General features: G+C 34.3%; 1 protein-coding gene across 1 annotated transcript; it reads left to right on the forward strand.

Moving 5' to 3' along the window:
• The first annotated feature begins 11765 nt into the window (after positions 1–11765).
• LOC131052274 (amino acid permease 3) lies at positions 11766–18890 on the forward strand. The gene is made up of 8 exons (XM_057986902.2): positions 11766–11943; positions 12054–12290; positions 12400–12493; positions 13709–13923; positions 14099–14241; positions 14341–14568; positions 14696–15083; positions 18688–18890. The coding sequence occupies exons 1-8, from the start codon at positions 11859–11861 to the stop codon at positions 18726–18728; spliced, it is 1431 nt and encodes a 476-aa protein (XP_057842885.1). The 5' UTR covers positions 11766–11858; the 3' UTR covers positions 18729–18890.
• The last annotated feature ends 5452 nt before the right edge of the window (positions 18891–24342 follow it).

Raw genomic sequence — 24342 nt, forward strand, 5'->3', positions numbered from 1 at the left:
TAATCCTTTCCACTTAACAAGATAGTTCTTGTAAACTCCCTTCCTTGTCTTTTTTACTATCTTGGTATCCAAGATACTATCTAACTGAACCAGTTGACTAGGTGGAAAATCCTTTACCCAATCTTCATGAACCGGTGATGGCATGTCTTTTTGATTTATTGGTGAATCTCCCTTGTATGGATAGAGATCACATACATTAAAGATAGGAGATATTCCTAAGGTAGGTGGAAGTTCAACCTCATAGGCATTCTGCCCATACTTGTGCACCACCTTGAGAGGTCCAATTTTCTTCATCATGAGCTTGATAGGCTGCCATTTTGGAAGCCTCTCCTTCCTGAGGTATGCCAACACTAAGTCTCCTACCTAAAATTGTAACTTCCTCCTTGTTTTATCAACTTGAACCTTGTACTACTCGGATTTTTGTTGTAAGGATTACCTTACCTTATCATGCACCTCTTTAATGTCTTCTGCAAAGTTCTCCCCTTGTGCACTCTTGGGTACCATTGAACTGAGATCTCTAAGCTCTAATATGCCCCTAGGATGGAATCCATACACTATCTCATAAGAACTTTTATCGGTGCTATGGTTCACTGAGTCATTATATGCATATTTTGTCTGTCCAAGTACTAGATCCCAAGTGTGCCCATGTTTTTTGGTAAGACATCTTAGCAAGTTACCCAATGACTAGTTAACTACCTCTGTCTGACCATCTGATTGAGGATGATAGGCAGATGAGAAAGACAATTTGGTACCCAACTTCCTCCAAAGGGTCCTCCAAAAGTGGCTCAAAAACTTTACATCTCTATCACTCATAATGTTGATTGGAAGACCATGAATTCTGACTATCTCCTTGAAGAAGAGGCCTACAATATAGGTGGCATCATTGATACTCTTGCAAGGTATTAAATGTGCCATTTTGTTGAACCTATCTACTACCACATACACACTATCAAATCCTATTGGTGTCCTAGGCAAGCCTAACACAAAATCCATGCTCAAACATTCCCAAGGCCTCTAAGGTATGACCAAGGGCTGATATAGATCTGCATTACTTGAGGTTCCTTTTTCTCTTTGGCAGATGGTACATTGCTCTACAAACCTTCTCACTTCTGATTGCAACTTGGGCCAATAATAAAACCTACCAACCTGCTCCAAAGTCTTATCAATGCCAAAATGACCTCCTAGATCTCCTTGATGCTTCTCTTGAATAATATTTTGTCTCATAGAACATTGAGGTATTGAAAGAAGATGACCTTTGAATAGAAAACCCTCTTGTACCATGCATTCTGAATAAGAGACATATGAGGTATTAGAAAAATCAGTCCCAACATTATATATCTCTGTAAAATCCTTATCATCCTCATAGAGTTCTTTTAACTCACTCAAACCCACACTTTGTAATTGAATCTCCTGCATGGTCATCATTCTCCTACTTAGTGCATCAACAACTTTGTTGGTTGTCCCTTTCTTGTGTTTAATGGTGAATGTATAAGATTGTAGATACTCAACCCACTTTAGGTGTCTTTGATTCAACTTCTCTTTCCCATTGAGAAAACTAAGGGCATGGTTGTCAGTAAAGACTACAAATTCTTTGGGCAACAAGTAGTGACGCTATTTTTCAATGCTTGGACCATTGCATACAAATCCAAGTCATATGTGGAGTACCTTTTCTTAGCTTCATTTAACTTTTCTGAGAAGAAAGCTATAGGATGTCCCTCTTGGCTTAAAATGACCCCTATTGCCCTTTGGCTTGTATCAAATTCTACAGTAAACAAGTGATTGAAATCAGACAATCTAAGGGTTGGCAACTCTGCTATCTTGGTTTTCAACATCTCAAACCCGTTATTGGCTTCCTCTGTCTACTTAAAGTGACATTTAATCCCTCCTTTAATAGTATTGAAAATAGAAGCACAAACATGGCTAAAGTTTCTCACAAACTTCCTATAAAAAGATGTCATTCCATGAAAGATTCTAACTTCACTTATGCCCCTAGGGATAGGACAATTAAGTATTGCTTCTACCTTACTTGGATCCATTTTTAAACATCCATGAGAAATAACAAAACCAAGGTATACTAGTTCTGTTTTCAAAAAATCACATTTTTCAAGGTTAATCTTGAGTTGAGCCTCCTTCAACTTATTCAAAACCATCTCCAAATGCTTGAGGTGTTCCTCCTTGGACCTATTGTAGATCAGAATGTCATCAAGGTATACAATTACAAATCTACCAATAAACTCAAGTAAGACTTCATTCATGAGCCTTTGGAAGGTACTAGGTGCATTGGTGAGGCCAAATGGCATTACCAACCACTCATATAGGCCTGCATTGGTTCTAAAGGTTGTCTTCCATTCATCCCCAAGTCTGATTTTGATATGATGGTAACTAGACTTTAAGTCCACCTTGGTGAAGTAGCTTGCACCTCCTAGATTGTCTAATAGGTCCTCAATCCTTGGCATAGGAAACCGATACCTTATGGTAATCTTGTTGATTTCTCTGGAGTCCATGCACATTCTCCATTTGCCTCCCTTCTTAGGCACTAACACAGTAGGAACAACACATAGACTCAAACTCTTCTTGATAAACCCTTTTTCTAAGAGTTCTTGCACTTGTTTGCCGATCTCTTCATTTTGACTAGGTGCACATTTTGTAGGCAGCTTTGTTTGGTAGATTGGCCCCTAGTATTAAGTCTATTTGATGATTTACATCTCTCATTGGATGCAATGAATTAGGTAAGTCATCCCCTATCACTTCTGCATAATGTTTGAGTAGTTCTTGTACCTCTTGAGGTACTTCACTCATTGGATTTGCCTTAGCTTTTTCACTAAGTTTCAACACTATATCATGGTCTTGATGTCCTTCTTGTTTCAATACTTTGAGAAACTCTTTTCCACTCATCAAAATCACACTTGAGCCTATTTGTTTTTCTTCCTTTGGTTCGGGTAGTGGATCCATTTGATACTTTTCCCATTCTTGGTGATAAGACAGTTGTTCTTCTCGTCATCATGAGTAGCTTTCACATCATACTGCCATGGACAACCCAACAACAAATGGAAAGAATCCATACGCAATATGTCACATAATAATCTATCCTTGTACTCACCAATTTCAAAATCCACCCATGCTTGTTCATCAACCAATACATGTTGCCCCCAGTTGAGCCATGACACCTTGTAGGGGGTGAGGTGAGGTAATCTTTTTAGTTTGAGTTTGTCCACCATTTCAACTAAGACAATATTCTCAGTGGAACCTGAATCTACAATCACTTTACAAATCTTTCCATGTGACCTACAAGTGGTCCTAAACAAGCTTTTCCTTTGTGGTGGCTCTTGAGCTTGGGGTATCTTGAGCATTGTTCTCCTCGTCATCAAATTTTCTCCCTCTATCACTGGGCCTGTTTTGTTGATTGAAGAAGTTACACTCTGAGTGTCCTCCTCTTGCAACAATTGAGTTCTTCTTTCCCCCATGTATGAACTTGTGGAGCTTGAGGCTTTTCTCGGGCACTTACTCATGGTATTCCCAACTTGATTGCAATGATAACACCTACTGGTGGAAACTGTATTTCCTCTACCCGAGTTTCCAAACCTGCCCCTAAAATTGCTCCTTCCTCTATAGGATCCTATAAATACTGCTCTCCTGTGAGAGTCTCCACTGCCTTCTTGGCCTTGCTTCTCTTCACTTCTTCAGGATTGTTGCCCTCTACCAAAGTTCCCTCTACCTCTGAAATTCTTTCCTCCCCTATGTTTTTGATTTTGCTCACTCCTCCTTTTGATCTTCTCTTCTGCCCTTAGGGCCAACTGAAAACACTTATGGACAGTGTCTGGTGTGAGGATAATTATTTCATCTTGTATATTTTGTCTAAGGACATTCATATACCTAGCCAACTTCTCCACCTCATTCTCATGCTTCCTAGCCCTCTAACTGAGCTTATGGAACTCTTCAATGTATGCATTGACATCTAACTCCCTTTGTTTCAGATTTTGCAGTCTCTTATGAATTTGAACTTCATAATCTCCTGGAAGGAATTGTGCCTTAAGTTTGATCTTCATACGCTCCCATGAAGTTATCTTCTTTTTGCCTTCTTGTATCCTTTCTTCTTGCATCATATTCCACCAAACCAATGGCGATCCTCTCATTCTTGATTTGGCCACATTAACTCTTTTCTCTTCTACTACCTCTTTGTAATCAAAATGATTATTGAGAGCTTCTATCCAATCTAGCAACTCTTATCCATTGAGGTTTCCTCCATATGTGGGTAATCCATCCATATTGTCCTTAGAAATGGATTTGACTGCATCTAGAAATAACTTTTGGTCTTGAGGCATAGCTACTGTTGTTGGTTCCTCTCCATCTTCCACTTCTTCATCACTCTCATCACCTCATTCTATCTTAACCTTTCCCTTCTCCTTCTTTACCTCTCTGGTTCCTCTACTTCCTTCTGCATCCTTCAATCCTTCTATCATTTCTACCACCATTTGTCGGATGTCTTTTGGAGTCATTTCCTTTGGAGGCATTGAACTTGCTTCTAATTCTTCACAATCTGACATACACCAAATCTTTCAAAGAATGGCTTTGATACCACTCTGATGCAGAGAGTCTTGGAGCTTTGTTTGTTTCACCTTCTTGACTGCTACTCAAGTCCTTCCTATGGCACTTGGTAAGGGTTATGACAATTATACCTCCAAGGTTTGAAACTTCTTGACTTACCTCCTAGGTATAGCCAATGGTTTCTGGACAATCAACTCCTCCACTTGAGGTTATCACCTCAGTTACTCACACTCACCTCTCCTAGGCTCCAACCACTCCTGCTAGGATCTTAACACACCAACTCTTCTTATGGTTTCCCAATGCATTAATAAGGTTTCTTTATTGTGTTTTTAATTTTAAGACTCACCAACTCCATCACCATGGTTTCTCAAGCCTTCTAGGTCTCTACTGGCACCTAAATAGGCCTAATTGCATTAGCCCTCCTTAAGTAGTTTTTGGGGTTTAATTTGCAAAAGTCCCAAATAAGCCTAGGAAGAAATCATGGATTCAGATACCCTTTTGGAAGTTGTTGACAATACTGGAAAAGTGCATGTGGGTTATCCATACAGGTGTGGTTTCCAATGTTGCACTATTTTGTGGGGTTTAAGGCTTAACCGATGGATTGAAAAAATTGGTCTAGAACCTTTAACCAGTAAAAAATACTACTCTAAAAACCTTGGTAACCTTCAAGGAAACTCTAAGGGATTTCCATACATATGCCACTTGGGCCTGCATCAATCTCCAAGTGCTCACAAATCGCACTTTGCTTACTGTCCTAACTCACCTACGCCCAACGATGAGCCTAGGTCTTCATTGTTTCTCCTCCTTCTGGACCTAAAATATCACACACCCTATTTAAAAACTATATATAGACCCTAACCTAGCATCCTTATTTATTTCAATAAGTTTCATCAAAGAATGCCTAGGCTAGAGCCATTTCTTGCTCTTAAACCCTACTTGCAAGGGTTTTGCTCCTAGTTGCAAAGAATGACAAAAATCTTCACAACCTAGAACAATCAAACCTGAAAATCAACCTTATTGAAAGAAAATACAATGAACATATAAATATGGCAATGATTTTACACCATCTAGTCCGTACTGGATCGTACAAGCAATGAAAAATAAGACAAAACTATCAAAAACCGGTGGAAACAAGATTGTTTCACAAACCAAAAACTTGCTCTTGCATTTCCAATCCTCCAACTCGTACAATGAAGTGAAATTTGGCTTATATCCACTTGTTTTAGTTGGTTCAACCAACTTCCTAATGCCCATAACCAAAAATCCAACTTTTGCAAGAAATTGCAAAATGTTGCTCAACAACTTTTTACAACTTTTGCTCCAGGATGCAATTTTGCATTCTATTGCATTCTAAAACTCTTGAAGGTCCTCAAACACCTTACAAGACCTAAAAACAACTCAATTGACTCCTAATTCATGAATACCTTCATCTGGAATATTTTGCCTATGAACTACCTAAGCATCTCACTTCTCAAGTTAACAACATCCTGAGCACAATTGACTCAAACCACAATTTGGACAAATCAACCATGGCTCTATTGAGTCCTCAATGGTTGGTCCATTATTACATCACACATTAACTCACAAAACTAAAAGAATATCAAATCTTACATTCTTGGAGTGCTAGGTGCCCTGCACCACAACTTGTCAAAGTTTGATAATTTTTTGCACTTAGGATGCACAAGGGACGACGTCGGTAGGGTATGGCCCTGAGCATTCAACTGAGTTGGGGGGGGGGGGGGGGGGGTAATAATGCCTAACTAGATGTTTTGGAACAAATGGTTCATGCCCACAACGAGCAGAATGATAAATTCGCTTCGTGGCAACTTTTCATTGAATGAAACTAACGATTTTTTTGTCAACTAAAAAAATGTTGCCCTATGAAAACCGATTTGAACCTTGAAAATATGAGATAGGCTATTGTATGCAGCCCTCACATGACACTATAAGTTCAAACAAATCATTTTTAGGTGCCACAGTTTTCGAGATATGACCTGTCAAATTTTGACAATTTTTCACACTTAGGGCGCTCAAGGGACGATGGTAGAAGGGTATGGCCCTGAGTGTTCGATTGAGTGTGGGGGAAAAATAGGAGCATGCCTAGGGTAAGAATGCCTAACCGGACATGTTGGAACTGATGGTTCATGGTCACGACAAGCATAACACGAAATTAGCCCCGTGGTAACTTTTCATTGAATGATTGATGATTTTTTTGCCAACTTAAAAAATGTTGCCCTAAGAAAACCGCTCCGAATCTTGAAAATCCAAGACATGATTTTATAGTAAACCCTCACACGACCTTGTAGGTTTGAATGAATCATTCACAGGTGCCACAGATTTTGAGATACAACCTGTCAAAGTTTGATAATTTTTCGCACTTAGGGCGCTCAAGGGACGGCGTCAGTAGGGTATGGCCTTGAGCGTTCGACTGAGTGGGGGGGTAAAACAAAAGATAGTGTATCTTTCAGTAGCTAAATGACAATCAAAACAAGTTTATTTTTAGAGTTCATATATTCAGGTCTTAAATTTAACAGGCAACGTGTGGAAATGGACCTCTTCACAGTATCTCCCTGCTAAGACGACTTTAATGATGACAGATTGTTGCTAAATGTAACCAATTAATTATGAAAAAATTGCATTTTGTTGTAGAAGATGCTTTGCTACTTTTTATTTGTCAGTACTAAGTATCCATGTTATCATTATTACCAATACCAATATGGTCATTAAATTTGTTGAAGTTGCCAAAGGCAACCAAATTTAACACTTATGATTTAGATGAGAAGAATTATATACAATCTCAAGGTTATACAAACAACATTGTATTGTTCATTAATTAACCATTGTTAATAATTGGATTGAAGATTAAAGTTTAAAATAATGATGCCATGCACGTGAGGAAAAAGATATATCGAATCTCAACTTCTATATATATCAAAATGTCAAAAAATTACAAGTGTATGTCCATATACAAAAATGGCATAGATGCCAACTCAAACAAAATATATGTCAATATATGTAAATGTATGTCCATATACAAAATATACATGCCAACAAGACATGTAAGTATCCCAAAATGATATATAACATCCTAAACTACTGATGGATCATCAAAATCGATCCTCTTCGCCACACTGCTCGTCTCTGAAGGATCCTGCACAAGAAAAATCAAACCAAAATTAAGATTAGTTATATTATATATTTCACATTCGAAAAGTTAACATAAAAATCAATATACATTGGACTATAATTGAACTCTAAAATTGAATTCTTGTTTACCTCATCTCCACGTTTCCTCTTCATCTTTGGAGGAGTCTTAACACGTCTTCGCTAGAGCAGGTATGTCATCGAGATTTTCATACACAACCTACATATGTTCACAAACATAACATTGATACAAGTTAGCATATAATTATCATTGATAGGAACAAATTATATTTACTAAACACAAAATAAATTAAACACATGTACCTAAGGCATCTCTTCTTCTTCTTCTTCTTCTTCAAGTATAGTGGGTGCAGTCAACAAGGATGTGAAGCCAACAATTTTCTATACATAAAGACGACAAGTATGTGAAACTATTAATCTATGTCGACATGCATAATCATTAAAAGTTATTTTAACTCTTATTTCAATCATGTTTGCATTTAATTACCTTTCCCTTGTCTCCGACTGCACTACCAGAGCCCAAATCGCGTGACACCACACTCATGCTACTTGTGTCCGACAAGAGTAAAATAAGATAAACATGCAAGTTACTATATAATTTACCAATATAAATGACGAGCATGTATGTACAATAAAAATGTAAATGACTAGGTGCAATAATATATGTATCGTATAACTATCAAGGCCAAATGCAATGGCCGTCAAGATGCCATCATTGACCTATGTCAACTCCTCCTCTGTCATCAACTATTAAATAGACCATGTATATAAACATTAGTACTTAATACTATCTAGATTATAAATATTCATTTAAAATAAAATGCACTGTGAAAATACAACTCTTACTACTAGATCGCCAGTGTATGATGAAGGTACCTCCTCGCCTCTAGCATGCAAGGACTCTCCAGGGTATCCTCCAGTCCCTGTCGTCACATCTAGTGCATCATGCACCTCATTATCTACAGTGTCTGCGAGAGGATCAACAAGCTCCCCAACTGGACCTAAGTATAGATGTCCACACATAGCACAACTATGCAACACACAAATATGTGGAGCCGAAGAGGATGTGTCACTGCCACTAGATCCATCGTTGACATCACTAAAAGGCTGAGCTAGTGCCCCAGTCCGAGAAACCAAAAGGCTACTCAAAAAGTGAATAACTGATATAGTTTGTGACATTGCCTCAATAATGATATCTGGATGTTTCACTAGAGGTGGGGGATCAACAGGAGGAGGGGGGATATATGGGCCTTGTACTACTCGAACTGCCCCAGTTCTATCTTGAGGCATACCTAAACCCACACCCTGGAAAGGCTTGATGTCAAAGTAGTTGACATGCTTGCCCAAAACAAACTCAGCATACATTTTTTTAATGAAATAAAAGGGGACATTGAGATTGTTGTTGGGTTCTTTATAAAAAACCATCAACTAATAATCCCAAAAGTTATTTACAATATCATCATTTTTACACCATTTGATGGAAATTTTTGTTTTTTGGGGGTTTATGGATTGTCCAGTGTGGGGATTGATGAACAATGCGACAATATCAACTTTCAATATATCAAGCTCCTTGACCTTCATATAGGTCAATCCATTCGCATATCTAGCCCTCATGAAATCTCACCACAAAAGATAGACATTGTGCTCCTTGGTGACGGTTTGTACATTGTTTATTATGGCATTGAGGGGATCTAACATTGGGGATAGATGAGGGATTCTACTATAAACATCTGCAATGCCCCTCAATTGGTTCAAATTTTGAGCAATTAAATCCTAAATTGAGGGGGGGTTTAGCAATGGAGGGTTTGCTAAAGGAGGGTTTGGTGGTTGTGGCAGTTGTGGTTGTTCAGGATTTTCATTGTTATCCCCCATTTAACCTGATTGAATTTGAAAATTTGAATTTAATCAACAAATTTGAAAGAAGATTGTATTTCAATTAAAAAAACCCAGTTTCAATGAAAAAAACCAAAAAACAAATTAAAAATGTGAAAAAATTGATAAAAAAAATAACAAAATGGCAAGAAATCATATCTTAGATGAGAAAATAACAAATTTTTTTAACCTAAAATCAGATATCTGAAATAATCCAATATTGGATTTCTATGTCTTTCGCACAACCCATGGGTGAAAATGACCCACAGGCTGTCACAGTGGGTATAAAAATACCCACAAAAATCGGATATCCGACTTCTTTAGGTTTTTATGCGTTAAAAATATTATATATCATATATAATATATACTATATACTATATATAAAATATTATATATTATATATTAATAATATATTATATATTATATAAATATATTATATATTATATTGTATCTTATATCATATAATATTATATATATTTTTTTAATAAAATATCTCATTGATATCGGATATCCGATTTGGTTGGGTTTTTGCCATGGCAAGATGTACTGACATACAAGCCAAGCAAAAAGTCAACACAAATTTTTCGCGTTTTTAAGCGAGTGGAGAAGGCTATTTTTTTCAGATCGCCACTTTTTAGACCCCCATGATCTTGCACATACACATACATATGTATATGTATATGTATATGTATATTAGAAATTGATTGGGAGGTTGTGATGGTGGCGAGGGTTACGTTGTGTAAGGGGTTCATGCCAATAGAGGACACGACTAGACTGAAAATGTCACATTGTAGAAGGTCTAGTTGGCAACTCAAAAAACTTGGAGCATACATACACATATAGTAATCAGGAAAAAAAATGCAGAAAGGCTATATAATTTGAACAATTTCAAAAGAAAACTTAGAAAATGCAAATGTATGTAGATGTTTCAAAATAAAATGAAAAGAAAACTTGGAAAATGTAAATGTATGCAAATGTTTCAGAATAAAACTACAAAACCAATGAAAGGCTAAACATACATTAAATAGTTTATAAAGCTAATATTGGAATCAATACATATGAATTATAAACATACATTGAATAATTTATGAATTACAAAATATTGGAACAATTTTGAAATATAATTACCTTCGAATTTGAAATAGTGTTTGAAACAAATCTAAAACAGGGGTTAGAAACCAATCTAAAACGGGTGTTTTTAACCAATCTAGAACAAATGTTCGAAATTATAAAATTGACAATTTAAAATTGACAAACTTGCAATACACAATAGATGTAACTTGTATAAATAGGCATTAGAGATCAAATGGACAAATTTGAATTGTTGGAGGGAATTTGTATAGGCATAAATGAAATTAATGGTAGAAGTGATTGGAATTGTTAGGTGAATGTTGCATATCAATGTGAGTTGAAAGGTTATTAATTAAGTCAAAAATTTGAATGTATTATGTGTTTATGTTATTTGAATATGATTGGTCTTATTTATATTCTAAATTATGAATTTTAAAATGTTGTTTATAATTTATATTCTAATTTATTAAATTTAGAAGTCTTGTTGATATTGTAAATTATGAATTTGAGAATTCTTGTTTGAGTTTATAGTTTGTAAATTTGTTTGTAATGGTGAGTTTGAATGTGGTTTTACAATTTTTGTAGGGTAAATCTAGTGAAAGAGGGGTATATGTGGCAATCGTGGAACTCGAAGATGTTCACCCAGGGATGAGAAATGGAGTGATTTTGTTTGCAGTATGGCTATATTTATTTGCATGTTGGTCAAAAAGTTAGTTTATTATTAAATAAATGTGAAATATACATGTAAAATCACTATTTGTTTACAAGTGGTTATATAATGGGAATATAAATATGTATTTACTTCCACCTAAAATTGGAAAGATGGATAATAATTGGGTGTTGTATCTATGATTGAACAACATGTACTCTTTTTACATGTTATAAAAAAAAATTGAAAACAAAATGATATTTTTAATGTACATAATTGACCTTTCACTTGATAATGGTGGGGTTAAGAATGTCAAGTAGTATCCCAAGTAGTGAACCCTCATCACTATTGGACCCTTTAAGATGTTATGTTCAAATCTTCTTCAGTACAAAGAAAAAGAAAAAGAAATTTTTTTTTTTATCATCTTTATGACTTTTTTTCATAGTTCTTGTTAAATCATTGACTGATTCATATTAAAAAATAATAATTAGCAATTTTGAGTGCTGAAAAAATAAATAATTAACACACTACACTACTGAGGAAAATCAAGAAGGAAATGGCAGAAGTAGAGGCGTCTCTGATTTGGAATAACGAAATTAACAGATATCATCTTTCAAATGAAATAACAAACCCTCGTACAGGTATTGCATATCATTGTATTGTAATTCTGCTATGTATAATGGACGCTAATGGATGCTCCTGGCTTCATATAAAAGATCCTAAACTTTTTCCTTTTGAATGGAATAAACAGGTACATTATGGACTGCAACTGCCCATATAATCACAGCAGTGATAGGAGCAGGAGTTTTATCCTTGGCCTGGAGTGTTGCACAGTTGGGATGGATTGCAGGGCCTGCCATCATGCTTGTTTTTGCTCTCATAACATACTATTCATCTTCTTTGCTAGCAGATTGTTACAAGTTTCCTGACCCTGTCTTTGGACCCAACAGGAACTACACCTACAGGGATGCCGTGAAAGAGAATTTGGGTCTTTAATCCTGCCATGCCCCCATTCTTGATTTTTTTGGTTGTGCATTTACTGTTGGTATTAGCTATACTAATGCTCATAAGTTTATGTTCTTTGTTCTTTCTTGTAGGTGACAGGCAAGCATGGCTGTGTGGACTGGTACAATATGTGTCCCTGTATGGAGTAGGGATTGCTTATACAATCACTGCCTCAATCAGCATGAGGTAAGCTCCCAATGATAAGCTCCCAATGACTCAGCTTTAAGGGTTCTCAGACTGTTTGGTGGTTGAAAAAATACAGTTAGTGTGCACAATGTCACTCGGAGCCTCACCAAGTCTTCACCCAATCAGTCCATACTCCGGAGTGTCCACAAGGGTTTCCTACAGAAGTTTAACTTTGAATTTATACGTGGGTCTGTAAAAAATTTATGGTGGAAATTAGGATGCATATTAACATATCAATTCATGGTTTGGTTATGTTTCATATGTAGGGAGTTGAGTAGGTCATTTTTCTCAAAAGATGTATTTGTTCATGAAACTAATATCATCAGAGTTGAGTTAAGGATCTCACTGGAGACTGTTAAACCATGTCACAAACACATTCCAACAATCTTTCTCTGTTACCATTTATAGACAGTTGAACTAGCTGTTATTGTTCAGAAAACCATTACAATACTAGTTAAGAATCTCACATAAAACTATTAAATCATGTCACGAATTCGAAGGGAAACACTGGATACATTCCAAGGCCTTCAATTGGTGGTGATAATCTGGGCCTTAAGGTTGGTTTACAGTCTATTTTTCAATGGATCTTGTACACAGGTTACCCAAAATTGAGTAGAAAATACCCAACGTTTCTTATCTTTTTCCAGCCTTCTACAAATGACCAGTCAAATATGACCCAATAATCATTCAAAATTGAGAAACTAACCATTTCAATACCTGTCGATGATGGTTCTGTTTCTTTGGCTGTTAGTCTGAGGCTCTCTTGGAGATGGGCTTCTGTCCGATTAATCTCTCGTCGGGCTATCTAGCAAATTTTCTTCTGTGAACAATGGGGGCAATTAAGACTGGGGACCAGTAATATTTATTTATTTATTAAGTCTCAACAACGAAGCTGAAGAAAATACATCTGTTGTACTTGTTAGTAGTTAAAAGAAAATACAGTTTAGTAGTTCAGGCACATATACAAAACCCCAATACACATCTTATCTCCAAGATCTTACAATCCCCTGTTCCTCTGTTCAAATCACTTCTGCTTCACTCTTTTTTCACTTTTCACATTTTTAGTAACATGGATACTCCGATGTTTCATCTGACTAAGTTATATTCTCAAATATATATTTTGACTGTCCATTTCTGCAACCTAATGACATGACACTTATTAGCAGAACTTTGTGATTTTTTTACAGCTGATCTAATTGGATCCTAACATTGCAGAGCAATCAGGCAATCCAATTGCTATCACAAGAATGGACATGACTATCCATGCCACTTTTCAGAAACCACCTTCATGATCATTTTTGGAATGACACAACTTATCTTATCTCAAATACCAAACTTTCATAAAGTTTGGGGTCTTTCAATAGTTGCATCGATAATGTCCATCTCCTACGCAACAATAGGACTGGGTCTTGGCATTGCAAAAGTAGCTGGTATTCTTTTTATCCTATTCTCTTTCAGTTTTATTAAAAAAGGTTCTGATGGATACTCTTATTCTGTTGCAATCTATATGACCAGGTTAGATGTGTTCAAATCCTATCTAATGCACTACAATATTTAACCTTCTCCATTTCTCACATTGAGACTCAAAAATTTTGGAAACTGTAGAAAATGGAGAGCTTTATGGAAGTATAGCTGGAATCAGCTCGAGCACAACAATATCCACATCACAGAAAGCTTGGCTGGTCCTCCAAGCTATTGGCGACATAGCATTTGCTTATCCATACTCTATTATTGTCATAGAAATTGAGGTATGGAAAATGTTAGTAAACTGTCTGTGTGGCAAAATCTTTCTCTAAGCTGTAATCTATTTGCACAAGTGATTCCGCATTTATCATATTATCATGCAGGATACTTTGAAATCAGAACCTCCAGAAAACAAAACTATGAAGAAAGCTTCCATGATTTCTGTAACAACGACAACTTTCTTCTATTTGCTTTGTGGTTGCTTTGGGTATGCAGCATTTGGAGAGAATGCACCTGGAAACCTCCTAACAGGTTTTGGTTTTTATGAGCCTTACTGGCTGATTGACTTTGCCAATGCATGCATTGTAGTTCATATGGTGGGAGCCTACCAGGTTAGAGTTTTCCAAACCTTTTTTCTAGCTCAATTTTTTTCAACTAGCAATTACCCAAAGCTGTAATCTAAGGCTTGAAGTTGAACCTTTCGTACATAAAAGTCTATTTTCATCACATCTTTTGCAGGTATACTGCCAACCCCTGTTTGCTTTCATTGAAGACTGGTTTCTGAACAAGTGGCCAAATAATAGAACTGTCAGTAATGAATATGGTGTGGCCATTCCCCTGCTTGGATTGTATTATGTTAACCTATTCAGGCTATTTTGGAGAACTGCATTTGTGGTCTCAACTACCGTTATTGCCATTTTGATTCCATCTTTCAATGATGTTCTTGGACTTCTGGGTGCTATTAACTTTTGGCCATTGGCAGTACACTTCCCAGTGGCAATGTATATGGTGAAGAATAAAGTCCAACAATGGACAATTACCTGGTTTCTTTTGCAAGCCTTAAGTTTCATTTGCCTCCTCGTCTCAGTGGCAACTGCTATGGGATCAATTGAAGGCCTTGTTGAAGGTTAGTACATAATGGACACATAAGACCTTTGGAAATTCCATTATGAATGCAGAATCCGGTGCTTTGTAAATAATTAATTTAAATGTAAAAAATATTTTGTACCAGCAACGAAATAAATTATTTTGAAATTTGCCAAAATGCGTACATAAAAATTATATTACAGAGGTATGATGAACAGTTTCCATTATAACAATAACGATGCCCACTCTAGTTTACACATATCAGAAAATACATATTTTAACCCTTATAACGTTTTATGTTGAGTGTCCCTGGTTTTAGGGAGATTTATATTTGAAACCTTTACAATCTTGCAGGTGTTTGACTGAAAAGTGAAAATAGTAGAACAACAGATGTATATTACCAATAATGATTAACAGCTGATTCTATGTTATATTTGATGCAACTTCAGTTGATTACAGGGATCAAGTTAAATCAAGGGTAAAGAATTTGATCCTTCCTAGCCGGTGATTTGGTCTGGACCATAATGAACTGATAGAACTCTGTGCATTAATCTTTCCTTAAGTAGATTTAACAACTCTCAACCAATGCCTTGAAATGCTTTTGTACTGAAATGTTTTGATAATTTAGTTGAATTTTAGTCAGGATGTCTTCCACCTATTAGTCTTCCAATGTATTTTACAGATATACAATCCTTCAAATATGTACGGTATCATTTCTTTGAACAGCTTGTTCCTAAATAAATGTATGGTGTTCATGCCTGATGGGTTTCCACACCAGAACTTGAGGCATGCCTCCAAGGGAGTTGTTTACATTGAACTAGCCAACTATAGTCACATGGGATGTTCAGAAGAAGGTTATTCATGAATCTTCATATGTTGAGATTATATTCTAATTAAAATATCACAATTATTGCCCAACAGGCTATAGATGGAATTTTATACTTCATTCAATGTTGGAATTTATTCGCTTCGTAATGTTTGTTAAAAGCTTCCCAGGAATCAGTTATCTCAATCTTATATGATGGATGATGGTTCCCACTACCCATTCACTATGATGATATTCTTACAGACTTACGATGGACAGTTTTCTAAATTCACCTACAGCTAGTAAGACACAGTCGTGTGATCTTGATTGTGTACTGAGAATGCCTCCAAGAAAGTTGAATTTTTATGGTTGATATTTCATGGGTTTGGAGTTGGTTTTTTTTTTTTTTTTTCATATGAGGGGTGAAAATTTATTAATCATAGAAAAAAAATATAAAATAGAAATGGTCAACAGCTCAACAAAGAACAATCAATTGATCAACCTTATCCTCTCCAACTAATTGCTCAAACATACTAGATAAATTCAAAGGCAATTCCCCTCTCTGGACAACTTCCCAACCCTGCAAATGTTCAGAAGTTCCTTTGTCCACACAATCTGCAACTGTATTTGATTCTTGGGGAATATGAGAAAAGGTAACAGAGTCAAAACATCTACTCAGGCTGAAATTCTGTCGAATAACCACAGTTAAATGTCAGTTAACAGCACCCAATCGCTACCCATTCAATATATTCACCAACATTCATGAATGAGATTCACAAATAATTCGTTTCCATCAAGAACACCTCCTCTATCCAAAGTATACAAAAATAACAAGAATCAATGATTTCTTATACGAAAATAACAAGAATCAATGATTTCTTCAACTTTGATCATCTACAACTAATTTATGCCAAGAGGAGTAACTTTGCATATTGTAACTCATCTTACTTGGAAGTGCTGTAAACTTATATGATACAACTACACTCAGATGGTCCCTGCAGTAATTTTTTATCTCGAAACGATAATCTATCTACATTCAGTGAGACCACATCACAATCTACTTCACCCATGAGCTGTGCCATATTATGAACTTAATCATTAATTTAGTATTTACTTGTTAGCATCATTATTTGATCATAGTAGGCAGTGGAAGTAATATTGTGTCATGGTAAATTTGTATGGCTTGATTATTTCCTTAAAGATCAGATTGTACCAACTTTCACCCAATAATGATTGTTGTAACCTTGTACTTTCTGTTTTGTTTCTCATAGAGGCATTCTCTCAGCCAAAGGTGAGGATATAGAATATCATATGTGTGCTGTTGACTGCCCGTAAGTTGGTAGGTGCAATGATGAAAAAGTAGCCCATCTAACTATAAGGAAGCGGTTTGGTGATGAAAAGTAGCTCAGCGACTATAAATCAACCTAAGGGGTTTCTCTATTGGTGATTTGACCCTGTATGTGCATAAAAGAGTTCGTATAAGCATTAAACAACACTTCTAAATTTTTTATCTAAAAGAATTGTGCTAACATAATTTTTAGTATGATTATTAAATTCATTGTAAATCATGTGTGAAGGTGATTGAAGGAGTGTAGAATTGTCTTGTTTGGGTTTGTAATATTATAGAATTCGTGAATTGGATTCTTGATTATCAATCTGATAAGGAGGTACAATCTTATTTTTATTGTAACACTTTATTTTATAATGAGCTTTAATAGGCTTATGTTGTGTTCACGGTGATATATAGGCTATATTTTTCCTTTTTAGGGTCATTTTTTGTTTAATTTAGCATTTTTCTCACATTTGCAAATATACTTAGGGACAACATATTAATCAACTGGATTAGTTTAGACAATTGAATTGATTTTGGTGAAGTATGCATTGGTAGAACCAAGTTAGTTTGGATTGCTATTTCTTGCATGGAGAATTGAATCTTATTCATTTAAGAATAACTTGTACCTATTTTTACTTCCAATGAGTTAAACAAAGTGGGTTTAGCTAAATTTGTTTTATTTTTTTACTTTTTTATGCTTGTCTCTTACCATAACAAAATATCAATTATTTGTTTCGGTCAAACTATATATAAGAAGATACACTCTATGTAATGTAGAAGCCTCTCAAGGGTTGAGCAATCTTGCATCACCCAAAAATATTTTATTTATGTCATAACCCTCTTTTCGGACATTGATACTACCACTACCACTACCACTACCACTATCACTACCACTACCACTACTACTACTAATTTTATGAGTAATGTTAGTTAAAGATGAAAAATTAAATAAAAATGGAGTTAATTTTAAAAGAAGAAATAACAAGTGGTGAGCATAAGGTCATAATTTATTTTGAAAATTATTTATTTTCTCAATTATATTTGAGCACACGGTGTAGGAGAAATAAGAAGATTCCATAAATGAATTCAAATTCAAATTTATTTGCATGGTCAAGTGTAACTCTCACTATGACAACAATTATTTTGCATGAAATTAATTATTATTTTTTTGAAATTTTCTCATTATGTAATTTAGCACATGTTGTAGGAGGAAATGAGAAGGTTCTAGAAGATAATATCAATTCAAATTTTTGCATGTAACCCCCACTATGACAATTAATCATTTTTGCATGAAATTATTTTGGGAAAAGAATATGGAAATAGTGGGAAAATGACTCTTTTCTATATATTGAGTTCTAGATTTTTGAAAAAAGGGGGGGAGTTTAATTGTTTTATGTGATTAAGTAGTCTTTTGAATTTAAAAAAAAAAAACATGTTTTTTTCAAATCATGTTAGATGTAGGAGGAATTTTGTAGACATTTTGCAGTGTGTGAGGATTTTTTTTAGAGGTCTTGCCAGGTTACAAGATGAGGATTGAAGATGGATAGTTGGGAGAACAAGGAGCAATTCATCAACAAGATTTTGGTTCATCCTGCAAATCCAAGTTCCCTCTTTCCACACTTGTATGTTTTCCTTTTAGAAATGAGATTTTTTATTAGCATGCATGTTGTTTTTCTTTGAAAAATTAGGGAGTTTAAAGGAGAAATATTTTGATATTATTTAATTCAGAAAGAGGGGAGAGATTTTTATTTGCATAATCTAGAGTTTTTGCATTATTTTGTTTTTCAGATTTTGATAAGGAAATCTATATGCATGTACCATCTTGTTTCAGATTTTTTATAGAAGGAACATTTGTGCCTATAGATGTGTATATCTTACTTTTTTCTTTATTAATAAACTAGTAGTTTTCTTCTTAAAACAAAATGTGCAAATGAATGTGAATATTTATTAATTTCACATTTTTCTATAGAAACCCTTATTTTTATTTAATCTCTTTATTTTCTAATTTCTTATAGAGAAAATAAATATATAATGAATTCATTTTAAAATAACAATGTCAAAAATAATCAATTTATTAAAAACAAAAAATTAGGTTAAATGTAGTTTTCAAATATGATTTTTTTTTTTGAAAAAAATTAAAAGGGGATGGGTTAAATAATATAAGGGTTTCATTATATTTGAATGAAAGGATGTTATCATAGTGAAATTGTATACATCTATTTTTATTTCATGCACTGCATAAGATTTTAAATAATTATTCATTTATCTATTTGAAATTGTATATATAAAATTTAGAAGGAGAACATAGGTATATTAATCTTCATATTAAGTCAATGTTGTGATTAACATTATGTGGCTGGATAGATATGATAAATCTTAGATATGCACAAAATTTTATTTTTATTACCATTTGCCTATGATATGTTACAAAAAAAATAATTTAATGAAAGAAAACCATTAGATAAATAAATAAAAATTGCATGTTAAGTTGTAGGAGGAGGGGGGGGTGTCTGTGACTTCCTGTGAAAGATTGCAGCCCCAGAGGAGCTATGCATAGCCTCCATAGAGGTTTGTTTGTAGCCTCAAATAGAACCCCAAAAACAAACAAAAAACAAGCTAAAGTCTTCCTTGGAAAAGAAAAAAAACAGAAGAAGAAAAAAATGAAAACTAAACTTGAAAATCTGCAACTAAATCAGCCATTCAATCTCTGCAAAAGGGTTTCCAAAAAAAAACTGCATAATTTGCATATATTAACCAAAAAATAAGAGTGGAAATAATTGTCTTGTTAAGAGGGTTTTATTCTAATAGGAAGTTGATTGAGGACAAGGAGTTGCAAACTCATAGACAAGCATGGTAGATTTTGTGGAACTCTTTGTATGCATTCTTCTTCTCCATTCTTCCTGTAAGATTCATGACAATAAAATGGAAGAAAACCCTAAATTTTAGTATTAGTATAAAGATTTTAGGGTTGTGGGTGAACTCTACATCTAAGGGCTAAGATTAATCTAATCTAAGGGTGAGATTGCTTCCTTAATTTGTTTATTCATTAAAATAAAAATAAATTATTTCTTTTATATTTAAATTTAATTTTATCAGGGTATTTAAGATAACATTTTTGTGAGACAATTTTATTTAAGACAAATATTAAGTAATCTATTTGTTGATAAACATAAATTTAGATAAAATAAATAAAAATCAATTATAGTAAATTTATCATTGATTTGATTGTTGATTGTTATTTTCTCTTGTGTAAAAATTAATCATAATTATAATAAATTAATTTCGTATTTTGTAAATAGATATTAACACCCTTAATTTTAAATTGCACCAATAGTTTTGAACCAATGATTTAATCGGCTTATTATTTAACTACATGGGGATTAAAATTTAAAATACTAAGGGATAAAATTGTCTTGAAGATTGTCTTTTTAAAAATAATTAGTAAATTATCTAAAAAGCTTTAAAACTTTCTTATTTGCTTTTCCCTATTAAAGTTGCAAATTTTAAAATCATTTGTTAAATTATATTTATTGAAAAGAATAATTTTAAAATCTCTGAGATTTTGCCAAGATCTAGAGGCAATGGAAAGCACAAATAAGAGAGACAAAATATAGGACAAAAATAAACTGTATTCTCATCAATAGATAAATGATCAATAGTTGTTCATACAATGAATATGAGCCTGCATATATAGGCAAGGCTATATGGATATGTGAGCACATAAACATGACATGTGGCTCAATAAGAAACAAGGGTAGGTAGGAAATAGGTGTGGTAGGTAGGAGAAACAATAAAATAATCCACATGAGGTGGATCACCCACCAAAGGTGGAATTATCACTCCACAATAAGTGGATATGATAGAGTAGTAACAAGATCAACACCATAAAAGGTGGAAATTCTCCTACACACTATCCCAATGTGGCACAAACACTCAAGTGTCTCATACCCAAACTACTATGAAATGTATTTCCTAAGTAAACTTAAGTAAGGTGTAATAATATCAATGATGAATAATTATTTACACCAACACCCCCCTTAAGTGCAACTTAGGGGAATGCACTTAAGTCTACAATCCAACTAAATTACAATGCAAGATGGGTCTCGGCTACAAGGCCATGTTAGGTACCCATGTACAAATGCAAATGCATGCAAACCAATGCAATGAAATCTCTCACAAAGCGGGGAAAGAGAGAAAAACCCAATGGGAAACCCCCCCCCCAAAAGAGAGATGAAAACTATACAAGAGAACTCTCATAGAAGTGTGTGAGGAACAAAACCCCATGTGAGGAAAAAGTCCCCCCCATATGAGAGAAGAAGAGAAGCTAGGAAGCCCCCCTCAATGTGGAATCTGCACCAATGATAGAAACTTGATGATGTATAAAGAAGCTGCTCCATGAATGTCGAACAACATTCCTCCCCTTAGGAAGAAACAAGACCAAAGGTGTATCCATGAAGTCTCCCCAATTATGAAGGAAAGATATATGAAACAAACTCATGTATGGTACTTTATACTTAGTGCGTGTACAATGGACCACTTGCAAAACAAGGCAAGATAGACTTATGATTTAAATTTTACAACTTCTCAAAATGAGATATAAGAGACTTCAACAAATACTGGTAGTGATCTAAACTGAGATCCAAGCGAAATACAAGTACCAAATAGGCCAAAAAAATGACCAAATACTGAAAGTACAATTTCTACTCAAAATAACTGCAAATAAATGGCAGATTATGAAAGTAGATAAACAATTATGCACTTTTAAAAAAAACAGCACCTGAAAAGGAGTCCATATGAGCCCAAACGAAGCCTCCAAAGTTGTAAAAATCGGGATTTCATGATTTTAGAAAAAACATGTATCTGAAAATCAGAAAACTCCTGCACCACTGTATAGATCACGAAATTCTACCCCCCAAAAAAAATTGCTCGAAAAAAGGAGTCCGGATGAGTGAGATATCACTATTTAAAAATTGCCTGCAAAATTAAATTTCTGGAAAATTTCCATCGCAACTTCAAACTTCAATTGCCTCTAGATTTGGCCTCTGAAATCTGATTTGGATGAAACAAAAGACAAAACTGACTTTCTTGGACCTCCTCAATCCAATGGTAACCTCAAATTTGACCCATCAAGCTTCAATAATAACCTGCAATAGAAAGCTCCAAAATACACAACCTCAAATAGCATCAAATTTCTCTCAATTGGCAAACCAATGACACTCTAATGGCTCTGATACCATGTGAGATTTTGCCAAGATCTAGAGGCAATGGAAAGCATAAATAAGAGAGACAAAATATAGGACAAGAATAAACTATATTCTCATCAATAGATAAATGATCAATAGTTGTTCATACAATGAATATGACCCTGCATATATAGGCAAGGCTATATGGATATGCGAGCACACAAACATGACATGTGGCTCAATAAGAAACAAGGGTAGGTAGGAAATAGGTGTGGTAGGTAGGAGAAACAATAAAATTTAACACCATAAAAGGTGGAAATTCTCCTACATACACTATCCCAATGTGGCACAAACACTCAAGTGTCTCATACCCAAACTACTATGAAATGCATTTCCTAAGTAAACTTAAATAAGGTGTAATAATATCAATGATGAATAATTATTTACACCAACAAAATCATTTGTTAAATTATATTTATTAAAAAGAATAATTTTAATTCAAGTGTTTAGAAATTTTATTTCAAAAAAAAAAAAAGATTTTATTTCTTGTCATATTTGGATGATTGTTGGGTAAAGCTTACTTTTGACCTTATCATGTGCTCTCTAATTATATAAATAAGATTTTACTTTTAAAAATTATTTAAATGCTATATAATCTTTATATTTGGGATATAAATGGATAAGGAGATATTTATAAGTAATATTTTGATGATGAATTATAATTAAGAGATCAAATAACATATGAAATAAATTATTATTAATTAAATATTTTTCTTATTATTAAATAAAATGTAAGTTCCTTCAAATTATTTAAATTATGGTATAGTGTGTTAAATTTGATAAATGTTAAATTGTTTTCCAAAGTCTTGCTATTGAATCATTTAATTTTCTTTCATGCAATTTAGTTCCTTTCAAGTATAAGGATTCATATTTATGTAAGGTTATCATTTGTAGAAAATAATTAAAGATAAAATTTATGAATAATGTGGTTATTCGCAAGCTTATTATTAAATAGTTTTTCTCTTCAACAAGTTAATGTTAAATTCTTTTCCAAAGTCTTTCTATTTAATCATTTAAATTTCTTTCAAGCAATTTAGTACCTTTCAAGTTTTAGGATTCATAGTTAAAGTGAAATGGTCATTTTTGTAAGCTATCTCCTATAAGTATCATAGTTTTCAAGGATTAGTACTTTCATGAATATAGTTTAAGTTTCACAATTATAATTTTCTTTCAAGAAAATACTATTTCCAAAATGGTTGAATTGTTTAGCATGTAATACTTATATCTCATTTTTTTAATTCCAAGCAGCAATTCCTTGTATGTAATAATTTATTTTCATAGTTGTTTTAGTATAATTTTTATTTATGATTTCATGAATTCATAGTTAAATTCTTAGATAAACAACTAAACAAGATGTTGTCTTTGACCATACTCCTAAACCGGTTGTGGACCTTGACCTGGAGGAGGAGACCATCCAACTGGAAGTGGTGGTGATGCTACCCCGGCGAGTAGAACTACTAAGAGAACCAGGGCCAGTATCAAGAAAGTTGTGGCTACTATGGCCAAGGACCCTCCCAACCTCAAAGACAACATCAAAGAGCTGCAAGAAATTAGCAGCACCCTGGCTAAAGCCTTGGATAAAATCTGATTCCTGGACGGCTTGCTGGCTTTTAGGGGCTTTTGTGGGTTTTCCTCGGTTTTTCGCTGGTTTTTTCCTTTTGTTCTATTTCTCATGGCTTTGTTGTTTTAATCTTTCTTGTAAAGGGTTTTGGGGCCCCTTCAAAACCTGCTTTTTCATTAATCAAAAACAAGAGGAGTTGAAACCAAAAACATTAACAACGTTCGGTATCTATGGTGCCTCTGGGTCACACTTACGGGGTGATGTCATCGTGTTGAACTACTGCACTTAACGCCTAATAAAGTTGCAACAACGACGTCTATGGCAATGTCCCTATAAACCGTCGAGGAGAAATAAGGG

This window comes from Cryptomeria japonica, chromosome 1 (assembly GCF_030272615.1).
Source record: "Cryptomeria japonica chromosome 1, Sugi_1.0, whole genome shotgun sequence".
Lineage (NCBI taxonomy): Eukaryota > Viridiplantae > Streptophyta > Pinopsida > Cupressales > Cupressaceae > Cryptomeria > Cryptomeria japonica.

Excerpts from the sequence above, each read along its gene's own strand:
- LOC131052274 (XM_057986902.2), top strand. The coding sequence starts at position 11,859 with ATGGCAGAAGTAGAGGCGTCTCTGATTTGGAATAACGAAATTAACAGA. Across the intron at positions 12,494-13,708 it reads ACTGCCTCAATCAGCATGAG|AGCAATCAGGCAATCCAATT; the intron begins GTAAGCTCCCAA and ends CTAACATTGCAG. Across the intron at positions 14,569-14,695 it reads ATATGGTGGGAGCCTACCAG|GTATACTGCCAACCCCTGTT; the intron begins GTTAGAGTTTTC and ends CATCTTTTGCAG.